Source organism: Micropterus dolomieu, linkage group LG09 (assembly GCF_021292245.1).
Source record: "Micropterus dolomieu isolate WLL.071019.BEF.003 ecotype Adirondacks linkage group LG09, ASM2129224v1, whole genome shotgun sequence".
Taxonomy (NCBI): domain Eukaryota; kingdom Metazoa; phylum Chordata; class Actinopteri; order Centrarchiformes; family Centrarchidae; genus Micropterus; species Micropterus dolomieu.
The window spans coordinates 7,973,704-7,993,990 of NC_060158.1; the positions used below are offsets into that span (position 1 = coordinate 7,973,704).

Consider the following 20,287-nt stretch of genomic DNA (forward strand, 5'->3'; position numbering starts at 1 on the left):
ATGTTATTGTAGTTAATTAATAAATCCTTCAGACTGAGGTAATGGACTTGGAGACTGGATTTTTTCCATCTGCGCTCTGCTTTCCTGCATTCCCTTTTGAGGCTGCAAATGCTGTCATTTATCCAGGGTTGCTTACTAGCTTTAGACGTAGGCCTAACCTTTAGAGGAGCTGTAATATTTAGTGAAGACAAGCAGATATGATTGAAGTGATCGACCAGATTGTTGGTGTTGGAATCAGACAGGTGTTGGCTTTGGCTCTGAAAGAATGCGCAAAACTTTGAAACACTTTGTTCATTAAAGATGCGAGAACACACGGAGCTTGGTGAGGCGGCATGAGTAACAGGCGAATCGCAGCTAAAAACAATACATCTGTGGTCAGATATGGTCATGTCCACTAATTCCACAGAGGAAATGCTGACACCAAGGGTAAAAACCAAGTCCAGTGTATGACCACGGTTATGTGTTTGCCCTTTGACATGTTGTTTGAAGTTAAAAGAAGTGGCCATATTTAAAGTCAGTTGCATTAACATTGTTGGGGTCATCAACATGAATATTAAAATCGTCACAAAGAACAATTCTGTCATAATTTAAAACCAGAGTAGATAAAAAGAGAAAAGAGATTACTAATATTTCTGTGTGGGATGTGCACATTTCGGTTTACTGGTCTATGCGTGATGATGACAGGAAATCTTTGGAACAACGCTGGGAGCAGACAGTTTTACATGCCAGCAGGTGGAGACAGTTGTTTGTGGCAGTGAGGCTGCATGAATGATTAGTCATTCACGTAAGTCATGTGTGGACCGCACCACATGCTGTATGTGAGCAGCTAACATTTGTCTATGAACAAAACAATATAGACATGTTGACAAATAGTGCCGTGATCAGAGTGCAAAGGATGCAAGAGTAAACTATTATTCTCATTATTTACATGTTTCATATGTTTACAAAAGGTATTGGCTGTTTTATTTTGTTTGTTTTGCAAACAAAATGGCAATTTTATTTACACTTTGTATTTATACTTTGTTATCAATATAAAACTTGTTGAAATGGTTTCAGTGTGTGTATCAGTACATTTGAATCTTTTTCGGCATAGTTTTAAAATACCGTGATAATACTGATAACCCTGATAATTTTGGTCACTATAATCGTGATATGAAATTTTCATACCGTTTCATACGTAATGCCATTTCATACTTTTTGCCAGACACATTTTAGTCTGTTTGAAAAAAGTATCAAAGACCCTGAAAACCTAGTTTCTCAGTCACCTTGATCAGTGGGCTTCTACGTCAGGGCTTGACAATGACGGTGGCCTGATGGCCCGGTAAAAAGTAACGTTGGGACAGTTGAACTAGCATCTCACTAGCTCGATCAAAAACATTAGTATTTAAAAAAAAAAAAATACAAACTCAACATCCTGCAGTTGTTGTGCAGCTCGTGGCGCGCACCATTGTCCAATTCAGAGTTGTAGTGATGTGACGAGTTGTCAAATGTTATTTCCCTGATCTTAATAAAGAGGCAACCTCTGGGTCCGAAAAGTGAAACCATGCATACAGAAATTAAACCTGCATTCTCTCTAACAGCCAGCAGGGGGCGAGTCCTCTGGTTGCAAAAAGAAGTCCGGTTCCATTAGAGCAGTAAAATGTTGCTACTTCTCAGCTGAATTATTACCTCAGTAAACGCTTTCATATTGAGTTTATGGTCTCAGTCGCTAGTTTCAAGTTTTCTTCAACACACCATGATGCTCATCTAGTAAATAATTGTCCTAGTTAAGGGAAAATAGACGATAATGCAGTGTATGCTTTTGGGTGGAACTATCTTGTGATTGGAGGCGACTTGTATCTGCTGCTCTGTTTAAAGTTTTTTGTTAAATAAGAGAAAGCACGTCATGTATGACTCTGTTAGTATGTTTTGTTTTTTATTTTTCTTATAATTTTAACTGTGATTACATTTTAGTTTAGTTTTTTTTAATATCCAGGATGTATTTAATAACAGTATAACATAACTTAAGTCAGTAAAAACAGAGGGACAGTAAAAATTGTCTTTGGGCCAGTAAGTTTCAAACCGGTGGGCCACTGGGTTTCTCCCATTTCACATGAGACATTTCTGAGTTTGTTTTTTTCCTGTTCTCTTCTCGTTGTTTGAAGCAGGTGAGCTCAGCTGTAAAAAAAAGGTGATACTTGTGGTGGCCCTGAGAGCTCAGTGCACTGGAGCTTAAAAAAGCACATGCAAATTAAACACAAACAAATTAAGAAAACATCCTCATCAATTTAACACATTTAATAAATACAGAAAACAACCAAATACAGAAACGCTGCAGACAACAACATCAGAGGACACTAAAAAGTAATGAACACGGCTGGGACATGCTTGTTGTTGCATAGTTTGTAAATGATGTTGGTAAATTAGCTAAAATCTCAGCCGTGTCCATCACTATTGTAGTGACCCTCTGGAAACAGCTGTCACATGTGCTAAGTGCAGCTCTCTGTGCCACAGTAGATCGCACATTTCCTTGCACTTTTCCTAGCACCATCCTTTGTTCTCCCTCTTCTCCATGTCCACCACTGATTTACTAATACTAAAAGCTACTCGCTTGTGCCCCCTACAGGTCATCTCCTGGATTATTTTCACCGGCCTCTTCTCCTATCTGAAGGTGGTGATTGGGACTTTGCTTCACGAGGCAGGTCACGCTGCCCTGCTGTGGTGCGGCATCTCTATACAGGCCGGCTCCCTTATCGGAGCCCTCACCATGTTTCCTCTGGTCAACACCTACCAAGTGTTTGCCCGGGCTCAAGACTGTGTGGATAACTGCAGTTAGCAGGAGTGAGATATGTAATTAGTTTGTCTGAATTCTGGTGTTTTATAGACACAGCTCCCATTCATTTTTTTTTTTACAGCAAATACCAGTTTTTAACCCAGTTTTTGGGTTCCTGTTCCTGAGTGAAGCACCAAATCTTTCTCATCTTTCTTGGGGGATCATGCTACCAATGAGGCATCCCCTCCTGATTCAGAGGCCTCTAAGCCTGTGAAAGTAAAAACATTCCCAGATAAAGGGAGCATTGTGCTGCTGCACATTGACCAAGGGGATGTAAAATGCGTATGATGCAGTAATACCACAAGTGCTTTGTGTTGCATTTTATAATGGTTCTCTGTAGTAGAAGTTGTTTACTGTTCATGCTGATGGATTTCTTCCTACTACAGCAGATCATGTGAAAAGTTGTTTACTCAGGGACACAATCATTAACTTTTTCAAAGACATTCGTTGCTCTTGAATCTAATTCATGAGAATCATTCACACATACTCCCATCCATACAGAAAGGCAAGTAGTCTTTTTTTTCCCCCAGTTACTATATTGAAATGTTTGGCTACCTCTTCCCTTTGATCTGATGTAAGCATTAAATGATTATCACTATTATTGTGAAAATGATTTCTCTGGCTGATGAATTTGACAAAAAACTGCTTTTTAAAATTCCTTTAGATGTGACTAAATGTTTTATACCAACATTTTCTGTTTTTTTGTTATTGTACCTTAAGGGAAAAATATCTGGCCTTGAGTAGTAATGAGTTTAAACCGTTTTGTTGAACAAAGGATTGTGTTATCTCAGTCTTTGAAATAATATGCTTGATGTGCACTAATATACTTGAAAGGTACTCTTATTAACTGTGCTGCTACAGTACATCTGATTTAATACATTCATTAAACTCAGACGTTTACAGAATTTATAACATCACTGAACTCAGTTCACATAGGAAGAATATCAGTTAATGTCAGTGTAACACTATATACACACAAACATATTCTAGTGCTATAGTGCTTTTTTAATTTACCTGTTAAATTCAGTGCTGATTTTGAATGGGCTGATTCATGTTTAAATTGCAAAGTGATTCATGGTGCTTTTGCTTCTTTTTCATGACTGGACTTTTCTTTTTGTAAAAGTATTGTTGGTTTTCATGTGTACAATATCATGTGACATGCAATTGCTGAAGTTAAGTTTAGTTATGAAATGACTGGTAAACAATAAACATTTACTGAAAAGGTCCTGAAGCTTTTTTGGATGCACCACAGCAGTTCCGGGAAATATTAAGGCTGATCTCGTTATGATTTCTGAAACCTTTAGAATAATCATTGATGTCAGCTCTTATCCATCCAGTATTAAAGATACTGTGAACTCTGAACTAAAAGAATTATATTTTGCAGTATTTTTGTTTAATTCTAGATGGTACTTTACTGCTTTCTTGATGTAGGTGACAATATATAGGAATATTGCTCCATCATTCATCACTGATCAGTATATATATCGTTAACATGCGTTGACTAAAGCGACCAGTACTTAAAGAGCTCAAGAAACTCAGAGATAAAACAATATCTGATGGAGAATTTATAAAGTCATGACACTTAATAAGAGATATTGGTTCCAGTTGTCACACCACCAGACTGCTGACACGCAGAGCTGCTTTTTCCCCCAAGCTATCAGGCTTTTAAGCTCAAATTCATCCTTAGCACTGTTCCTCTGAATATAGTTTAGTTGTGTTTATCATTATTATAATTGTTTCTACATTAATGGATATTGTTAAGTAGCAAAACAGAGTTACAAACTCAATTTTACTCTGTAACCTGTTATATTGTGACAAAATAAATATAACTATGTGTAGCTAAGTTTTGTGTTGACAGATGAAAATTGATCTCTAAGGAAAATTACCAATCTGCTGAAGAATATTGGTCTAGTGTCTATTTATTAATTTGAAGAATGAATATCATAATTGTTTTTTATAATGTAATGTTTCCCAATGGCACTAAAGAAATAAGAGTGAAGCGCTAAACTCTGACAAAGCTTGTTACGTTCCAACATGTGATATTAAAGGGTCTCAACATTTTGGGAATTACACTTCCAATTTCTTGCCGAGAGTTAGAAAAGAAGATTGATATAGCGCTCATGTCTGTATGATAAATATGAAGCTACAGCCAGCAGCCATTAGCTTAACTTAGTTTAGCATATAGACTAGAAATGGGTAAACAGCAAGCCTGGCTCTGTCCCCCTACCAGCACCCTTAAAGCTCAGTAATGAACACATTATATCTCATTTGTTTAATTTCTACAAAACCCAGTGTAACAATGATTTTAGGAAGGTTATATGCTAGACTGTTTAGTGGCTGGGTGGAATTTATATGGGTTAATGCTAAGCTAACTGGCTGCTTGCTGTAGCCTTATGGTTAACAAACATTTTTTGTTAAGTGGTATCGATCTTCTCATCAAATTCTCAGCAATAAAGAGAATCAGTGTAAATTAATCCTTATTTCTCAAAAAAAAGTGCATGGGAATTTGAAATACCATGTCCACCTTACATCAAATAATGAAATGTCTCCTTCTGCTCCCTTAAGCAGAATGAATGAATTCTGTAAATTCTTGAATGCCTCTCTCTCATTCTCTGTTCAAATGATGAGGCAGCAAATCACAACATGTTATGATTATTGACAATTCTGACAGTGAAGGTTTTTTAAAGTTGAGACAATGATCAGTTAACTGTTATGGTTGGCTAAATGCTCTCACACCCACTTGCCCCAAGGAGGGTTTAATCCCTTGACGCACACATCACAGTTTACTGCACAGGACTTTGGCTTCTTTCTCTCTGCAGAAAACTCCAAGCTCTCCAGCAAACAGCATGTGAGTATCTGCAGGGATGCATACTGTCATCCATTTAATTGTGATACTTTCATGGTTTAAAATTTGTGTGCAAAAGGGGAAAACGTTGACTGAAGGCTGTTATTTTTATGCATGATGCTGTTCATCTTAATATGTTTCATTTGATGATTTTATAATATTCTAATGTTCAAAAGCAATATATGTTTAACTATAACTCAACTTTTTCTGGAGATCTTTTTAAAATGACGATTGTGCTTTTAAATCTAACAGATAATTCTTATTTTTTAGTTAACAGTCTGCTTTAAAGAATCTCTTTTCTGACTCTTTGCATGAATTTCCGAGAATTGTTTTCATTTTTTCATGGATCTAAGACTTCACTCCATGCAGTTTCTTTTCCCAATAAACAATGCACCAGTCAGATGTTTTCCTATGTTATGTAATAGTTAGTAGTGCAGTAGGTGGTCATGTTTCCTTTGCTGCATGCTTGGTGTTTTAAGCGGGTTTAACCCACACCTTGCCTGTGATCAAATGAAATCTAATATTTTGCATGTAAAATGTTTCCGCTCACGAGGCTGATTGAGCATCTGGACAAAATATAACAATTTCAAAGCTAGTAGACCCAGAAAAGGCAAGACTTCAAGAACATAGTACACATTAACCAAATGTAGGAATGAGTCACATACTGCACCTTTAGAAAGTGTTGGCAGAGGGATGCTTCCTTGTGGTAACACATTAACATGTGATGTTGAGTTTACCATTGACATTTTTTGTAAAAAAGCTTTTGTTGATTTTTCCTTATTGTGTTGCTAATTGTAATTATTCCCATTACTCAAATGATGCAGTTAAATCAAGGATTAACATCTCTTTCTCCTGATTGTCAACCTTGTGGTGGCACTAGATGAGAAGTCGCTAAAGTCATTAGGAAACATTGGGACCATTAATGTTTAATATTTTTTGATTTTTCAGTCAGGATGACAGTGGTGGACAATAGCCTGCTAGCATGGCTCAGATTTGAGGGCCAAGCTTTTAAATTCAGAAGTGACTCAAAGGTTCATTTAATAAACAAGTTTGGAATTAAACCTACCAGCTGATATTCTATGTCATGAAATTTACAGAGTTTTTTGTGTATTTCTAGAGAAACACTCCTCCAACATGTCCCTTCTCACCCACCTGCTGGCATGTCTGTTCGGGATGGGCTCCTGGGTCTCCATCAACGGCCTGTGGGTGGAGCTGCCCCTCATTGTCCCTCAGATCCCAGAGGGTTGGTACCTGCCGTCTTACCTCTCTGTCCTCATCCAGATGGCCAACGTTGGGCCTCTCTTCGTCACTCTGATGCATCGCTTCTGGCCCGGCGCCCTGAAAGAGACGGCTGTCATATATTTGATCATCAGCCTGGGTACTGTGGCGAGCTTCCTGCTGGGTTTCTTCTGGAAGGAGACTGTTGTTGTAGCTGCTGCTCCTCGCAGTGTAGCCCTCCTCGTCTTAACCTTCTTTCTCTCTGTTGTTGACTGCACTTCCTCTGTCACCTTCCTGCCCTTCATGATGCGCCTCAAGCCCCAGTATCTGACCACCTACTACATCGGGGAGGGTGTGAGCGGCCTGCTGCCTGCTCTAGTGGCTTTGATACAGGGTGTTGGTGTGGTCCACTGTATTAACAGTACACAGTCACTTAACCACACCCTGAACATCTCCAACAGTGTTTTGACCTTTGACCTCCAGGCCCAGTATCAGCCAGCCAACTTCTCAGCTGAGGTGTTTTTCTTCTTCCTCAGTGCCATGATGCTAGTGTGCCTGGTGGCGTTCCTGCTGCTGAACTACCACCCATCTGTGGCCAGGGAACATCCCAACGGTCGATACAACAACAGGGTGAAAGAGGAATCTCAGAAAAACAGGAAGTGGGCCGAGCAAAAGCCCATGATGGATCCATATAGACCCGCAAACCAGAAGCCCAGAAGCAGCTTTGGCACTGGCTCTTACAGCTGGATGCAGGTGTTTTATATCTTTGTGATCCTGGCCTGGGCGAATGCACTGACCAATGTGGTGCTTCCCTCGGTGCAATCCTACTCATGCCTGCCGTACGGGAACAACGCCTATCACTTATCAGCCACCTTGGCTTCTGTGTCTAACCCTCTCGCCTGCTTCATCGCCATGTTCTTCCCTTTAAGGTCAGTGTGCTTTGTGAAATGATACGGTGATTCTCACAGTTCAGTCCAAGACACAATACATGGTTCATGGTTTAATACACAAAGCTTTACAATCTGGATAGACACCCTTCGGTAATAAGAAAAAAACCCCACACCCTTCAATGGGGTAAAAAAGGAAGAAAACTCAGAATTAGCAGGAGAAAATTAAACAAAATGTGGATAAAGTAATTTATAATTTGTAAGTTATAAGATGTCAGTCTACATAAACCTAAATAAAGACTTAAATTGTTAGATGATAATGTGCTCTTCAAGATAAAGTGAACAATGTCAGAACTTGGTATAATCCTCTAAATATCACTTGTTTTTGTAATTAAGAGTCTAAAAACCAAAAGACGCTAAGTTATACATTCATAATGTGTAAAGTAAAGGCAGCAAATATTTTAAATGACATGCTGAAATGAACAAATGTTGGCAATGTTGCTTGAGAAATAACCATTAGGCTGATATATTAAGAAAATAGCTGCCAATTAGTCACTTAAATTGTTTCAGTTTAAAAATCTTCACAAACACTAATTTTAAATTTCTTGAACAGGACAAAGACATTTGTAAGACTACAAACTTTCATTCGCATTGGTTTAGATCTCTGACAGTTCCCAGTGTGAATGGAAGACATTTAATTGTGCTTCCTGGCACAAAAGAGTCATAACCTCCCAAATTTAGTTAGATTTCCATCAAATTTTAAATTCTGTGTCATAATTGTATTGTTATATATTGTGCCAGATTATTATATTGTGCCAACACTTCTCATTGTGTGTGATGCATTTTTTGTTTTGATCTTTAAATGCAAACATTAATAGCTCCCAAATTAAACCCTGAAATAGCCAGTATTTTAAAAGTAATGTGTCACTTCACAGATCTCTGCTGCTGATGGGAGCTCTCACAGTAGTAGGCAGTGGAGTCGGAGCTTATATAATGAGCATGGCAGTGCTGAGTCCATGTCCACTGCTGGTTTATGAAACTTCAGGTGGTGTCATCATGGTGAGTACACTGTGAGCCTTCATTTACTCAAATAACCATTTATTATCTTATTTTATTAGTAAAAATGAAAGAACTGTACTGTAACGCTTGTAGGAATCTAAAATGGGAAAATCTAATAGGTTTCAAACTCACCTCTCTTCTGCTCCACAGGTGTTGGCCTGGATCCTCTTTGTTCTCACTCTGTCCTACGTGAAGGTGATCATCGGGGTGATCCTGCGTGACGAGGGCCACAGCGCTCTCGTGTGGTGTGGAGCTGTAGTGCAGTTGGGCTCTCTGCTGGGAGCTGTGACCATGTTCCCAGTGATCAGTGTGTACAGCTATTTTTCCTCAGGGGACCCATGCAACACAAACTGTCCCTGAATAAAAACATCACGCAGAAGAGACTGGAGGAAGCAAAGGCGCAAAAGGTTTCAAATCTTTTTTTACATAGATATTCAATAGAGAAGTTAATGTTATGTTAAGTGTCCAATACCTTTCTGTTCATGTGAGTGGTCTAAAAGTTCAGTGTATTGAGAGTATTTCTGTTACGCTTGACTCCATCTGATCAGTACAGTTTGAAGAAAAACTTATCTACATAAGTTGTGTTGAAACGATGGATTTGTAATAATTCGCATTATTGTTTTTGGATTTACACATACATTTGCTTTAATCATGTTGTTTATTGTATTATATGACATTGCACTAGAGAGACATAATCCCAACATAACTAGGAACATAATGCACTGGTTGTCTTTATATGCTGACCTGACAATCAGGCAACAGTGGATCTTGAACACAATTCACAGATGTTTCAGAATAACAAGAGTAATTAACTCCCTACAAAGAAAAAAAATACAAAATGAATAAAGTTAGTAAGTAAAATTAAGTAAGAAATTAATAATATTTTGGGAAGATTACACAGCAAACACACACGTCCAAACATTCAAATCCCCCACCAAATATTCAAATGCCCCTACATACCTTCAGTCCACCCACACAGGTGTTTTTACTTCATTTGCCTGTATATACCTCTTCTGGTGACCGTGAGTAACATGTCCCTCACTCTCCTACAAGCTTTGTTGCACCTGTTAAGGTAGGCAAACTTACTTTTTACTTACTTAAAGTTATGTTCTTATAAGAATATTCCGAAGATTTTGGCTGCAGAGATTTGTTCCCATTCAGCCATCAGCACATTAGTGAGGTCCAACACTGATGTTGAGAGATCAGTTCATTCCAAAGGTGTTGGATGGGGTTGATTGTCAGAAGTCTTTGCAGGCCAATCAAATTATTCCACACAACACTCAGAAAACCTTTCTGGCCCTTTGTCACATGGGGCATCGTCATACGGTAACAGGGAAGCCCAAACCATAAATAGCCCCAGATTTAAGTTATACACAAACAGCATGGGGGGTCTGCATAGTTATGACCACATGGTATGTATCAAATATAAATTATGTACTTTATATAGAACATACAAATAAAACATTTATATATTTCCATCACCACAGACACTCAGTAAAGTGCAAAAGAAACAATCTATCAAAACAAATCTAATTTACATAATATTTTCACATGATGGTTATATGGTGACCATCATATCTTCCACACTCTATAATCCGTTCAATAATTTCCTTTTTGACATAAGAGGCAGAGCTGCTTTTGAGGAAGAAATCATGCAAAATTGAAGACTAATTCAGTCAATAGAGATGCCATGGCTCCTTATGTTGAGGATTAACACAACCAATGAGATTATTTCTCCATCAAAGAATTAAAATCTTCATCCTGCATTTCTTTGGGTATCTAAAACTTCTAGATTACCAGATTATATTAGATGCTTGTTTTTTCTTAACTATGAATGTGTAAGAATACAAATTTCTAATTCCAAGTAATGGGAATGTTGTTAAGCATTGTCAGATTCAATATTCTCAATAGTAGAAGATTAAAAAAAGGTCCTCTGGCTTTCTTTTCTCACTTGAAGCAGGTAAACAACTTCCCTTGGGTTAAGAGGTAAAACAGCGGATGCACAATACTCCCGACAGACAACAAGAATATACATCCAGGTGTAACTATACAGTCATATATATATTCATTCCCAGACATGAGCCTTTGCAGTAAATTAACTGGAGTATAACAAAACAAGGCGATGGCTGAAGTGGCACGGAGAGTATGAAAGGCTTTCTTCTTGGCAGGATGCATCTTCTCTAAACCTGGGCCAGACTTCTTCAGCACCATCGCAATCCTGATGCTGCACCGCAACATTATTGCAATCATAATGCACAACGCACTAAACTGAATAATCTGTAATACTTGCTGATTGAGAAAGGAGGCGAGTGTTTTTGCTAAAAGACTCGCCAAAGCAATGGGCACAGTCAGGAGCCACATTGTCACAGCAAAAACCTCCCTGCATCTGTATTTCTTCAACAAAGAATAAGACATGGGGTGAATTACAGCAACATATCTCTCTATGGAGATAAAAGACAAACTCATTGGCCCTCCGACTTGTGCATACACAAGCAGAAACTTGAGGATCTGTTGCTGGGCGTTTGGCAGCAAAAACATGGCAGCTAAATGGAAGGTTGATGTCAAGTATTGGAAGTTGTGGAAGAGAGCCAGATTAAAATTCAGGATATCTATGGTTTTCTTGGATGTGAAGGTGATCCACAGCAGTCTGGTGATCAGTGGTTGTCCCATTAGAAAAGTAATGATGTCGATCAGTGAGAGAACCATTATATAGGCCGGTCCAAAGTGACAGACATCAGATTGGTTGGAGTTACGTGTGACATTGCTGAATAAATTCTCCATCTGACCAGACTGGTTTTCAGAGCTGAAAGAAACAAACCATCAGAGAGAAGCTGCTGATGGAGATTTAAACATCTATATTAGCTTAGTGATTTCACATAAATACAGAGACATAAACTTGCATAACCTTTTTCAGAATCCTTCCTTCTTTAAAGTGTTTGACCTCAGAAAAGTAAATATTTTAATGCAATTTCACTTATTCTATTCTTATGAGTAAAAAAATATTTTGCAGTAAATAAGGTTTTACTTTTTAAAGAAATACCTAGTATGTACTAGTATCTTGAAACTATTGATCACTGCGCAAAAATTAAGAAAAATGACAATTTTACACTTGAAAAATGTATTTGAAACAATTTGTTTTGAGTTGAATAAAGACAAAATAATATCACTGTACTGGCAGATTTACTTTAAGACTTAACTACAGACAAATAAACCTGAAAACATTTTTTTCTTGCTGTGTAATCATGTAAAATTAACATTTTAGATTCAGTTTAAGTTGTGTAAGGACGTACAAGCAGACATAATAAACATGTGATATTGCAATTTAACAAAATTAAATATTGTTTAATAGTCCTCTGTCTTCATGACTTCTGTCTTGTTCTAACTGAAGTTACCCTGAACTGTTACACATATAATATAATATAATATAATATAATATCTCATGAAGTCAGCGCTTACCAGGTATATTCAGTTGCAGCTGAGTGTTACCAAAGAATGACCAGCAGAAAAATCTACTGGCCAACTAAAAATGATGCCTAATTTTCCTAATAGACGTAAGACAGGTGCAAGGCAGCTGAGCAAAACCAACAAACTGCCAATCCAACACGTCCTGATTTTCATAACAGCAGAGTTTCAGTGTCAGACTGTGACACAGTCAGGTATAAAAAAGTGTATAAACACCAATAATAGATGATGTGTTGTCGCTAAGACTCATTTCATGTGTAGATCCAGCAGAAACCACCGAGTGTCAGTGTGCACTGTAACACAGCTGACATCCAGCCACCGCAGCAGAGAAGCTTTGAAGAGTGAAAAAATAAAAGGTTTGTGAAAAAGTAGATGTTTTTGATGTGGGATTTTATTCTTACTGGAGTAATCTATCATGAAGACATGTGACAATGTTTCAGTTGTGAAATGTTGTTTGTTTTTTTTAGCTGTAATCAAACACTGATCCACAGTGAGAGAGTGCTGTGTTTATATTAGTGATGGTTATGGGTTTAATGGATTTGAGATTGATTTCTACTTTCAGGCCACAGCAGAATCGCAGTTACTTGTAAAAAGTAATCAGCTATTGGAAAATTCTCCTGGTGACATAAATTACTGAAATATTGATTATCCTTTTTCTGTTTTTTGGTTGTTTACGTATGTGTCTTGCTTTCTGTTCTACTTTTAGTTAAAGCATATATGATTGTTGGAACTATTTCAGAGGTGCCTCTCTCTTGCTGCTTTTTTCTTATGTCCTTTAAAAATTAGATTAATTGTGCAGCTTTAAATTCTGAAGGGTGGACACAAAAATCAAGAACACTTGTATAAAAGATCCGTAATTTACATCTGTTTTAGTGTGAGTGTGAACAACTAACAAAAGTATTCAGTTTAATCTTAAATTAAGGTTTAAACTGCACTGCAACAACTCCAAACAGCAGCAAGACGTAATTGAAAATATTAAACTCACTAAAATGCTGTAAGATGATTTCAGTAAACATCAGTGTTGTCTGTATCCAGATTTCTCTTGACAAAATGCCCACAAACTACTTTGGTGAACATTTTCAAAGGCATGTTTTACACATTAGACATGTATTTTTACTACAATAGGCCTACTACTCCATTTCATTTTTGTCTGTACAATAAGTGTCAGTTTTCATGTTAAGAACCCAAAGACAGATCGGAGACAGCAGGTAAGTTTCTAAAGATTTATTAGCAACAAGCAGAATGAGTGAGATTGGAAAGGCAGGCTGGTATAGAACCTGCCTTTCCCAGTTCCAGAGTTATTTGGTAGGCAGGCAATGGTGAACAGGTCCGGTGGAAATATTCCTGAACAGAAGAAAAGGAAAGCAGACAGGCAGGTATTAAAAGCAACTGGCTTCTTCAAAGTGTCAAGCTGGTCGGCTGACAACATTTCCCAAGACATACTAGCATGACTTAACAATCTAGCTGGGACTGGATGTCAGGTCTATCCTGGTATGTTGTGACAGCAGATTGGCAGATGCGGGTCAGGTGTTTGATTGTGGTGCCAACTCAGAGAGCCTGTGGCAATGCTCATAACTCCACTGCAGGGCAGAACAGAGAGAGAGAGAACAAGTAGACAGACAAAACCAAAAGGTGGAAAATAAACTCAAAACCTCTTCCATACCAAATGTCACCACAGGTGTCACAGCAGGGGGGTCGTGACAACAATCAATAAGCTTTGTATATGACATTTAACATGCAAAACCACTGGTATTAACATAACATCTTGCTCAGTGGAGCGGTAACTATGTCTTGAGATGCTGATTCTACATTTACACTCCATTTCAGGTAAAAGCAGGAAGCAACTCGTCCACAAGTACAAATGGATGTTTTTAAATTTTAGGCATCTTCATCAAAACACTCTCCTTTATGATGTGATCACACACAATAAATTGACAGATTTCTGTCCACAGTAAGACACAGATCATTCAGGTGAAAGAGATGAAGGCTTATTTATTGACAAATACGCAAAATAGATCACAAAGCAGAATTATGAGTTGTAGACTAACAATAACCTCCTCGGTAAACATTTCAATATCGCTTCTTTCATGCCCTTCAGAGACAAGGATTAAGACTCATAAATACATATAAAACTGCAAACAAGTGTGTAAGCCCATTCAGTTTTGCTATAAGAGTGCCATCAAATTAGTAGTACCACAGTAAATAGGTAAGCATGTAAAAGAAGCCGGATGATAAACATGAATAAACAGAGCGCATGCTAAGAGAATAAATATGAAAATAGAAAAACAAACATTAAAGCATGTATATATTTGTATTGCTGTAAGTATTCTTTGGATTAGAGACCTTCTCAGTTACAACGGTGAATGTTTATATCCTTTGAGAGACCAATGCTACCTGTGTATTGCATAGCTTCCAGGGAATAATAAAAGTCAAGCTTTGTCAAAACTGAGATGATTTCTTCTTTGATAAAAGTCAAACAATTATTACTGTAGAAATTTACTTCAAAGTTCATGTTACTTTATACACTGTATATTATTTTTATTTAGAAAAATAACACAAAATGACTCATGATTCTGTAAATACATCATCTGGAAAGTTTTATCATTGCTGGGTGACTTCAAGTGACTTGTTGTCTCAATGGAATAACTACAAGTAATACCACAGGTTTAGTGGTTAAGTGCTTATTGTTGGTTGTGAATACAGAAAATGTATTCAATTTTAATTTTAATTGTTGTCCGAACAAATATCCATACAGGCATGCTAACTAAATATGATTTAAAATGAAAGTATGCAACTTTTGTATATAATGTAAATAATCCATTCACCCTTTTACAAATGAAATGCTGAACTCAGCAAATAAAATACACCCCTGATCAATTCAATACACTCAGTTGTTTAGTTGCAACAGCCTCATTTTGTCTGGTATGATCAGTAGCTTCTGGAGGCTACCGTCAGCTAATGTTAGCAAACTTTAGCTAGATACTACTGTATAATGCTAGGTCACATTGCTTACTTTAAGACAATTCTTTATTTGTGCATTCAACATTATCCTAGAATTGCCATATGTAGCGACTATTCACATGATCTCCCTTTAAAAATAATCTTGTCATTTTAATTTAAGAAAATGTTGGAAGGTGAAGCCAAACTCAGGCTACAATTTTCTGTTTCCAGTCAAAAAGGCACTTCTCTTTTAAACCGTCTCTCTGTAAAGCCAGATATGCAACTGAAGCACTACAGATACTGTATATACAAATGACATAAATCATAGGCACTGAATCATTTACAAACTGCAGCAAAAAAGACGTATAAAAACATTTTTGGTCCTCTAAAAGCATACTTTGGGTTGGGGATGGCAGGCTTGGTTGGTACATACTCAATTTCCATGTCTTAGAAAAGTCAGTCATGTGATGTATTTCTTGGATAATTTCTGTGTAAAGGCATTATATATGAAAAACAAGGCACACATTGGACCCTGGTCATCTGGACAATAAATTTACATTTGTTCTCCTTGCTCTTCCTTTTGCTGCTTCCTGCATGCTGTAGTCCAAGCATGAAAAGCACAATGTCAGATGTTGCTTGGTGATTCCCTTTACTTTTGTTTCCCATGTCAGTTGTGAGGGTGACAGTAAACTATGCATGGCTGTGGACGGAGATGCTTGACAGATCGTTCCTGATGATCTCATTGACTGCAAAGGAAAAGAAAGGAAAGGATGGTCAGACCCTCTACATGGAGTAAATTTACCATGCTGAGTGTGTTAATGTACATTTTAATACCACATATAATATCTTTAGAACCTAATTCCTCAATTAGCTTCTGCCAGTGGATTTGTGTTTCTCTTCTCACTGGTTTGAAGTGGGCGAGACCATTGGAAAAGGGTGATGTCACATATTTTCATGCACCAATCAGAATTTATAACTTAAACTTAAACTTTTTGGCAGTGCAGCAAGCTATATGCACAACATAGACATAGCCCTACAAAGTTGATTTGGCTAAAATGTTAGCAGACAAAACAGCTGAGAAGTTACATATCCAGCTGACATGGAGCAACATTTACATTTTTTCAAAGTTGTATTTCTTTCCCGACAAATGTATGTCCAAAGTTCACTGTCCTTTTACTTCTGTTTTGGTCTCCAATAACTTCTGAGGGATATATCTGGCTCTTGAGTTGCTTAAATGCTCCACTATGTTTACCCGCTGGTCGCTAACGGTGTCTGTCAACCATTTGTTGCTGTGCAGGTAGGATACAATGGGATTATTTGAGTTTTTTTGGCTGAAAATAGATACCTCATGCTGCTGGAAAGAATGGTGATGAAAGTAGTGAGACTGAACCAAAACAGTAAAATTGCAGGATGAGCTGAGGGGAGTTGCAGATTTGGGTGATTATTCTTTGTTGCTTCATCACTATGAGTGACAGCTTGCATTTTTTTCCATTGCTAATATAAAAATATTTATTAGCACAGCTTTAAGGTACTATTTTCAGCCACTGTGAATACAATTCCCCGAGCTCTATTGGACCTGTTATTTCCTCTGAGTCAACATAATAGAATCACTCTATATCTGAGATCCCCAGACCTTTTTTATCAAGAGAGATGATGCAACATCCTGCTGTCTCTAAAGGATCCAGGTGCACTTGTTTATCTGTTTTTTATCAGCTGTGTTCTTTGGCTGGGGGGGGGGGGGGGGCAAGAGCAACTAAGCAAGGATGACTGATGCTAAACTAGGAAAAGAATATAGATATAAATGTACTGATAACAGAAAAGGACAAATCACTCATTTATTTGTCTTACTAAAGGGGATTAAGACGGTTAGTTTTTCATCAGCTTTTACCGTCTTATCTGTGAACTCATTTATTACTTTGAAGATAGTCTCCACAGCTCTTACAAGGATGAGAAATGTGCAACGGGAAGGGGAACACCCCTGGAGCCAGCCCCGAGAAACTAAGCCAGCGGGCCGACGGAGGAATTCCCTCTTACTGACTGGAAACCTGAGATTCCCCTCTACACAATGGGATTACTTTTTTTCTTTTTTTCTTTTTTTCTTAACATTTATTTTCATCACAGGCAACAGAGCAGCCCTTCCCTCGGTGACCCAGCACTGGCACAGCCGCTTCCTAGCAGAAATGCAACTCACTTCCTATCACGAAAAAGATGACGGTGTGTACGTGCCTCACAACAATACTATACAAAAAAATCTTGAGCTGTTTAGAAGTGTACAGGAGGCTGCCATGGTAACAACAACAAAACACATACATGTGTCATAATCATGTTATGATTATAAAATAAAAACATATAATTGAAAAGGGAATTCAAACAAAACAAAAAATCTGGGTGAAAAAATTGGGTTCTCAGCAACAAATCATGTCAATTCTGAAAGAAGCAGTTAACAATTACAAGGCGGTTTGTTACACTTGTCTAGACATGAGGTTAATGTGTTTTAGCCTACTGATAGACTGTTATTAATAAAAGAACAGGAATATCTCTTGAGAGGTTTGATAACTAGGCTTCAGTACAACAGCGATCTCGCATGAGTATGTCACAGAAACACATGGACACACTGAACCTATTATGAGACTATGAAGACAGGGTGAGATTCACAACAATATGTCTTTGCGAAGAACTTGGCAGTGGGGAAGATGCTTGTCATAAGTAACATTTACATTCAGGCGCTCTAAATCACTTCCTCTTGATTAATTAGAGGCCCAAAAAAATCATTCATGTTCAAAGAGTTAATTTTAAAGAGACATTGCACCAGTTTTACACACAAGCTCTGGATAGACTTAATAAGCCTGCAAACAAACTGGGGGTTAGAAAAACATGAGGGTTTTACCAGCCAGAGAAGGTCATGAGAAATTATGCAATTGGCTGCATTATGGGAAATATAGGCTCCGGTGATTTTAGAGCTTGACACATACTAGGGTCTAAATGTCAAAATATCGCTGCCTCTGCTGCTTCGATTAGGCAATTATTTTTCAAATCTGTCTCTTATGACGTCCCCAACCTGATGGAGGTGCAATGCTAAATCACCCCTTTAAAAGACAAACCTGGTGGTTTTGCATGCTTTATCCTACTTACTATATTATGTAATATATACATTATGTATCATTTACCAAGTTTCCATATTGCTTTTCTAACTTGTAGGCAGCAATTGGTTCACATTACTTCCAATACAGTGTCAAAATCAACTTGCAGTGAATACTTTTGCACCTTTGCAGTTAAATATTGTGTGGCAATGCTGTTGTGATCTTTATTAAAGACTCAATCATGATGCATTCAGGGACATCTAAGAGTAGGCTGTCCAGTAAAACAAAAAGGAACAAATTCAAAAATATCCATTTTTGCTTTTTGACTTGACTTCTTAGTAAATTTTTCCAACAACAAACATCACAAATACAACAATTTGTTTTTAACTCTCAACTCTTGGATGTGAGACTGACCTTTAAAGCACCACTAAGGGGAGTTGATGAAATGATCTCCACTTACAGCTGCATTATAAAGTAACAAGAATGGGACTTCAATTATTAATTAATTACTATGATTAATTAAGATGAATAGTTGATACATTGACAAATAAACAATCAGGTCTCTGCAACTGAAAGAAAGGCAGCCTGAAAGATAGAGAAATCAACCTAACCTGGGGTGTTATGCAAATAGCAGTATTTGGGTTTTATAGGTAATATAGCTAAAACCATGGCTAAAACATGCAAAGCCACTTTTATTTTGGCTGCATAATACATCATGGATAAATGGGTAAACCCATCTGTTCGATATTCATATAAAAGTGCAGTGTGGAGAATTAAATCTCCTCCCTAAATGATGCTTGACTTGATTTAATTAGAACTCCCCAGACTTTAGCTTCAGTTTCATCAAGAGCAGTAGTAACTCTGTTATGTTAACAGGAAGATTAGAATGGTCAGATTTTCTGTCTTCTAAGCAATGCAAGATGGTTTCTAACTTTCTAGCTCATCATCAGGACAGCACACTGCCACCAGCCATGTGAATGTGAGACTATGACCAATATTACCAAAAGACATATTTTAACCAGAAGAAATAAACACTCTAACCTCATCTCCACCCTCCTACAGTGTGTCGTTCCGCTGCCATGTGTGCTCTTCCCGGCCCAGACTGAACTGACTGACCTCCTCTTCTCTATTTGATCTGGCTTTGACCTTCTGCGCATCTGGAGGTGGAAGGATATAATCTTTGAGTTCAAACCTCAAGGGGACGTTATTACAACGACCTATCAACGCGCACATGGAGCCTGGATGCTGGCTGTAAATTTAGGACATCAAGACATTGTCAGACCTCCACATCGTGTCATCACCTGTCTGGTAACTATCAAAATCACGGATGAATTGTGGCGTACAGATATTTTTTCCTCATGCATCATCATGTGCCACATGTGTTGGAATCGTTTTCACATGATAATGAAAAGTTATAAAGACATAAGTCAGTCGGATTCAGTAGTTAATCCTGATATAAAACAAAGGAAGGCCAGGCAGTAAAACTTTATCTTTTGCCCCACTGAGGCCACAACATTTACTGTTTATGTGTCCGTTGCCATGGGCCACTTTTCATTGTGCTGTCACATTTGATGTGGAGGATCTAATTGAAAAAAAAAAGTCAATTTATTGATCTCTAAGTGTGTTTACAACAAGTCCTAAAAATAGGCGCAGCACCAGTGTGACATCTGTGTCATGTGTTCTCTGGTCACATTGATTTGCTCAAGAGACAGTTGAGTGATAGAGATGCTTCAAACAAGCCAGCAAACACAGTGAATGGGATAATAAACTCTGGGTTCTCTGTTTCTCATTCAGAAAACCTCATTTCAATTTATTTAAAATTCCTTTTTTTTATGTTCAGTCGCTGTTGGGATCACTATTTGTCTAGAAGGTCATCCACTTGTCAGTAGTTTACATGCACAGTCTTAGAGTCTGTGGACTTTCGCATGGAGTTCATGTGAACAGACAGGATTCCTCTACACCAAGCAGTTCTGGGCTTTTTAAT

The 20,287-nt window shown here is 37.7% G+C and overlaps 2 protein-coding genes and 1 long non-coding RNA gene across 3 annotated transcripts in view; 2 read left to right on the forward strand and 1 right to left on the reverse strand.

Moving 5' to 3' along the window:
- Positions 1-4,034, forward strand: part of slc52a2 (solute carrier family 52 member 2) — an 8,544-nt gene extending 4,510 nt beyond the window's left edge. Inside the window, exon 4 of the mRNA XM_046059270.1 lies at positions 2,606-4,034. Coding sequence (XP_045915226.1) covers positions 2,606-2,815 — 210 coding nt within the window. The 3' untranslated portion in view covers positions 2,816-4,034. The remainder of the gene's footprint in view (positions 1-2,605) is intronic.
- Positions 4,035-5,520: 1,486 nt separating this feature from the next.
- On the forward strand, positions 5,521-9,272 carry si:ch73-196l6.5 (riboflavin transporter 2). The gene is made up of 4 exons (XM_046059269.1): positions 5,521-5,660; positions 6,775-7,804; positions 8,698-8,821; positions 8,972-9,272. The coding sequence occupies exons 2-4, from the start codon at positions 6,792-6,794 to the stop codon at positions 9,179-9,181; spliced, it is 1,347 nt and encodes a 448-aa protein (XP_045915225.1). The 5' UTR covers positions 5,521-5,660; positions 6,775-6,791; the 3' UTR covers positions 9,182-9,272.
- Positions 9,273-14,257: 4,985 nt separating this feature from the next.
- Positions 14,258-19,457, reverse strand: LOC123977051. Its single transcript, XR_006826520.1, has 2 exons — positions 19,345-19,457; positions 14,258-15,969 (listed from the first exon to the last, which is right to left on the reverse strand). It is a non-coding gene; the product is annotated as an uncharacterized LOC123977051 (long non-coding RNA).
- Positions 19,458-20,287: the final 830 nt, after the last annotated feature.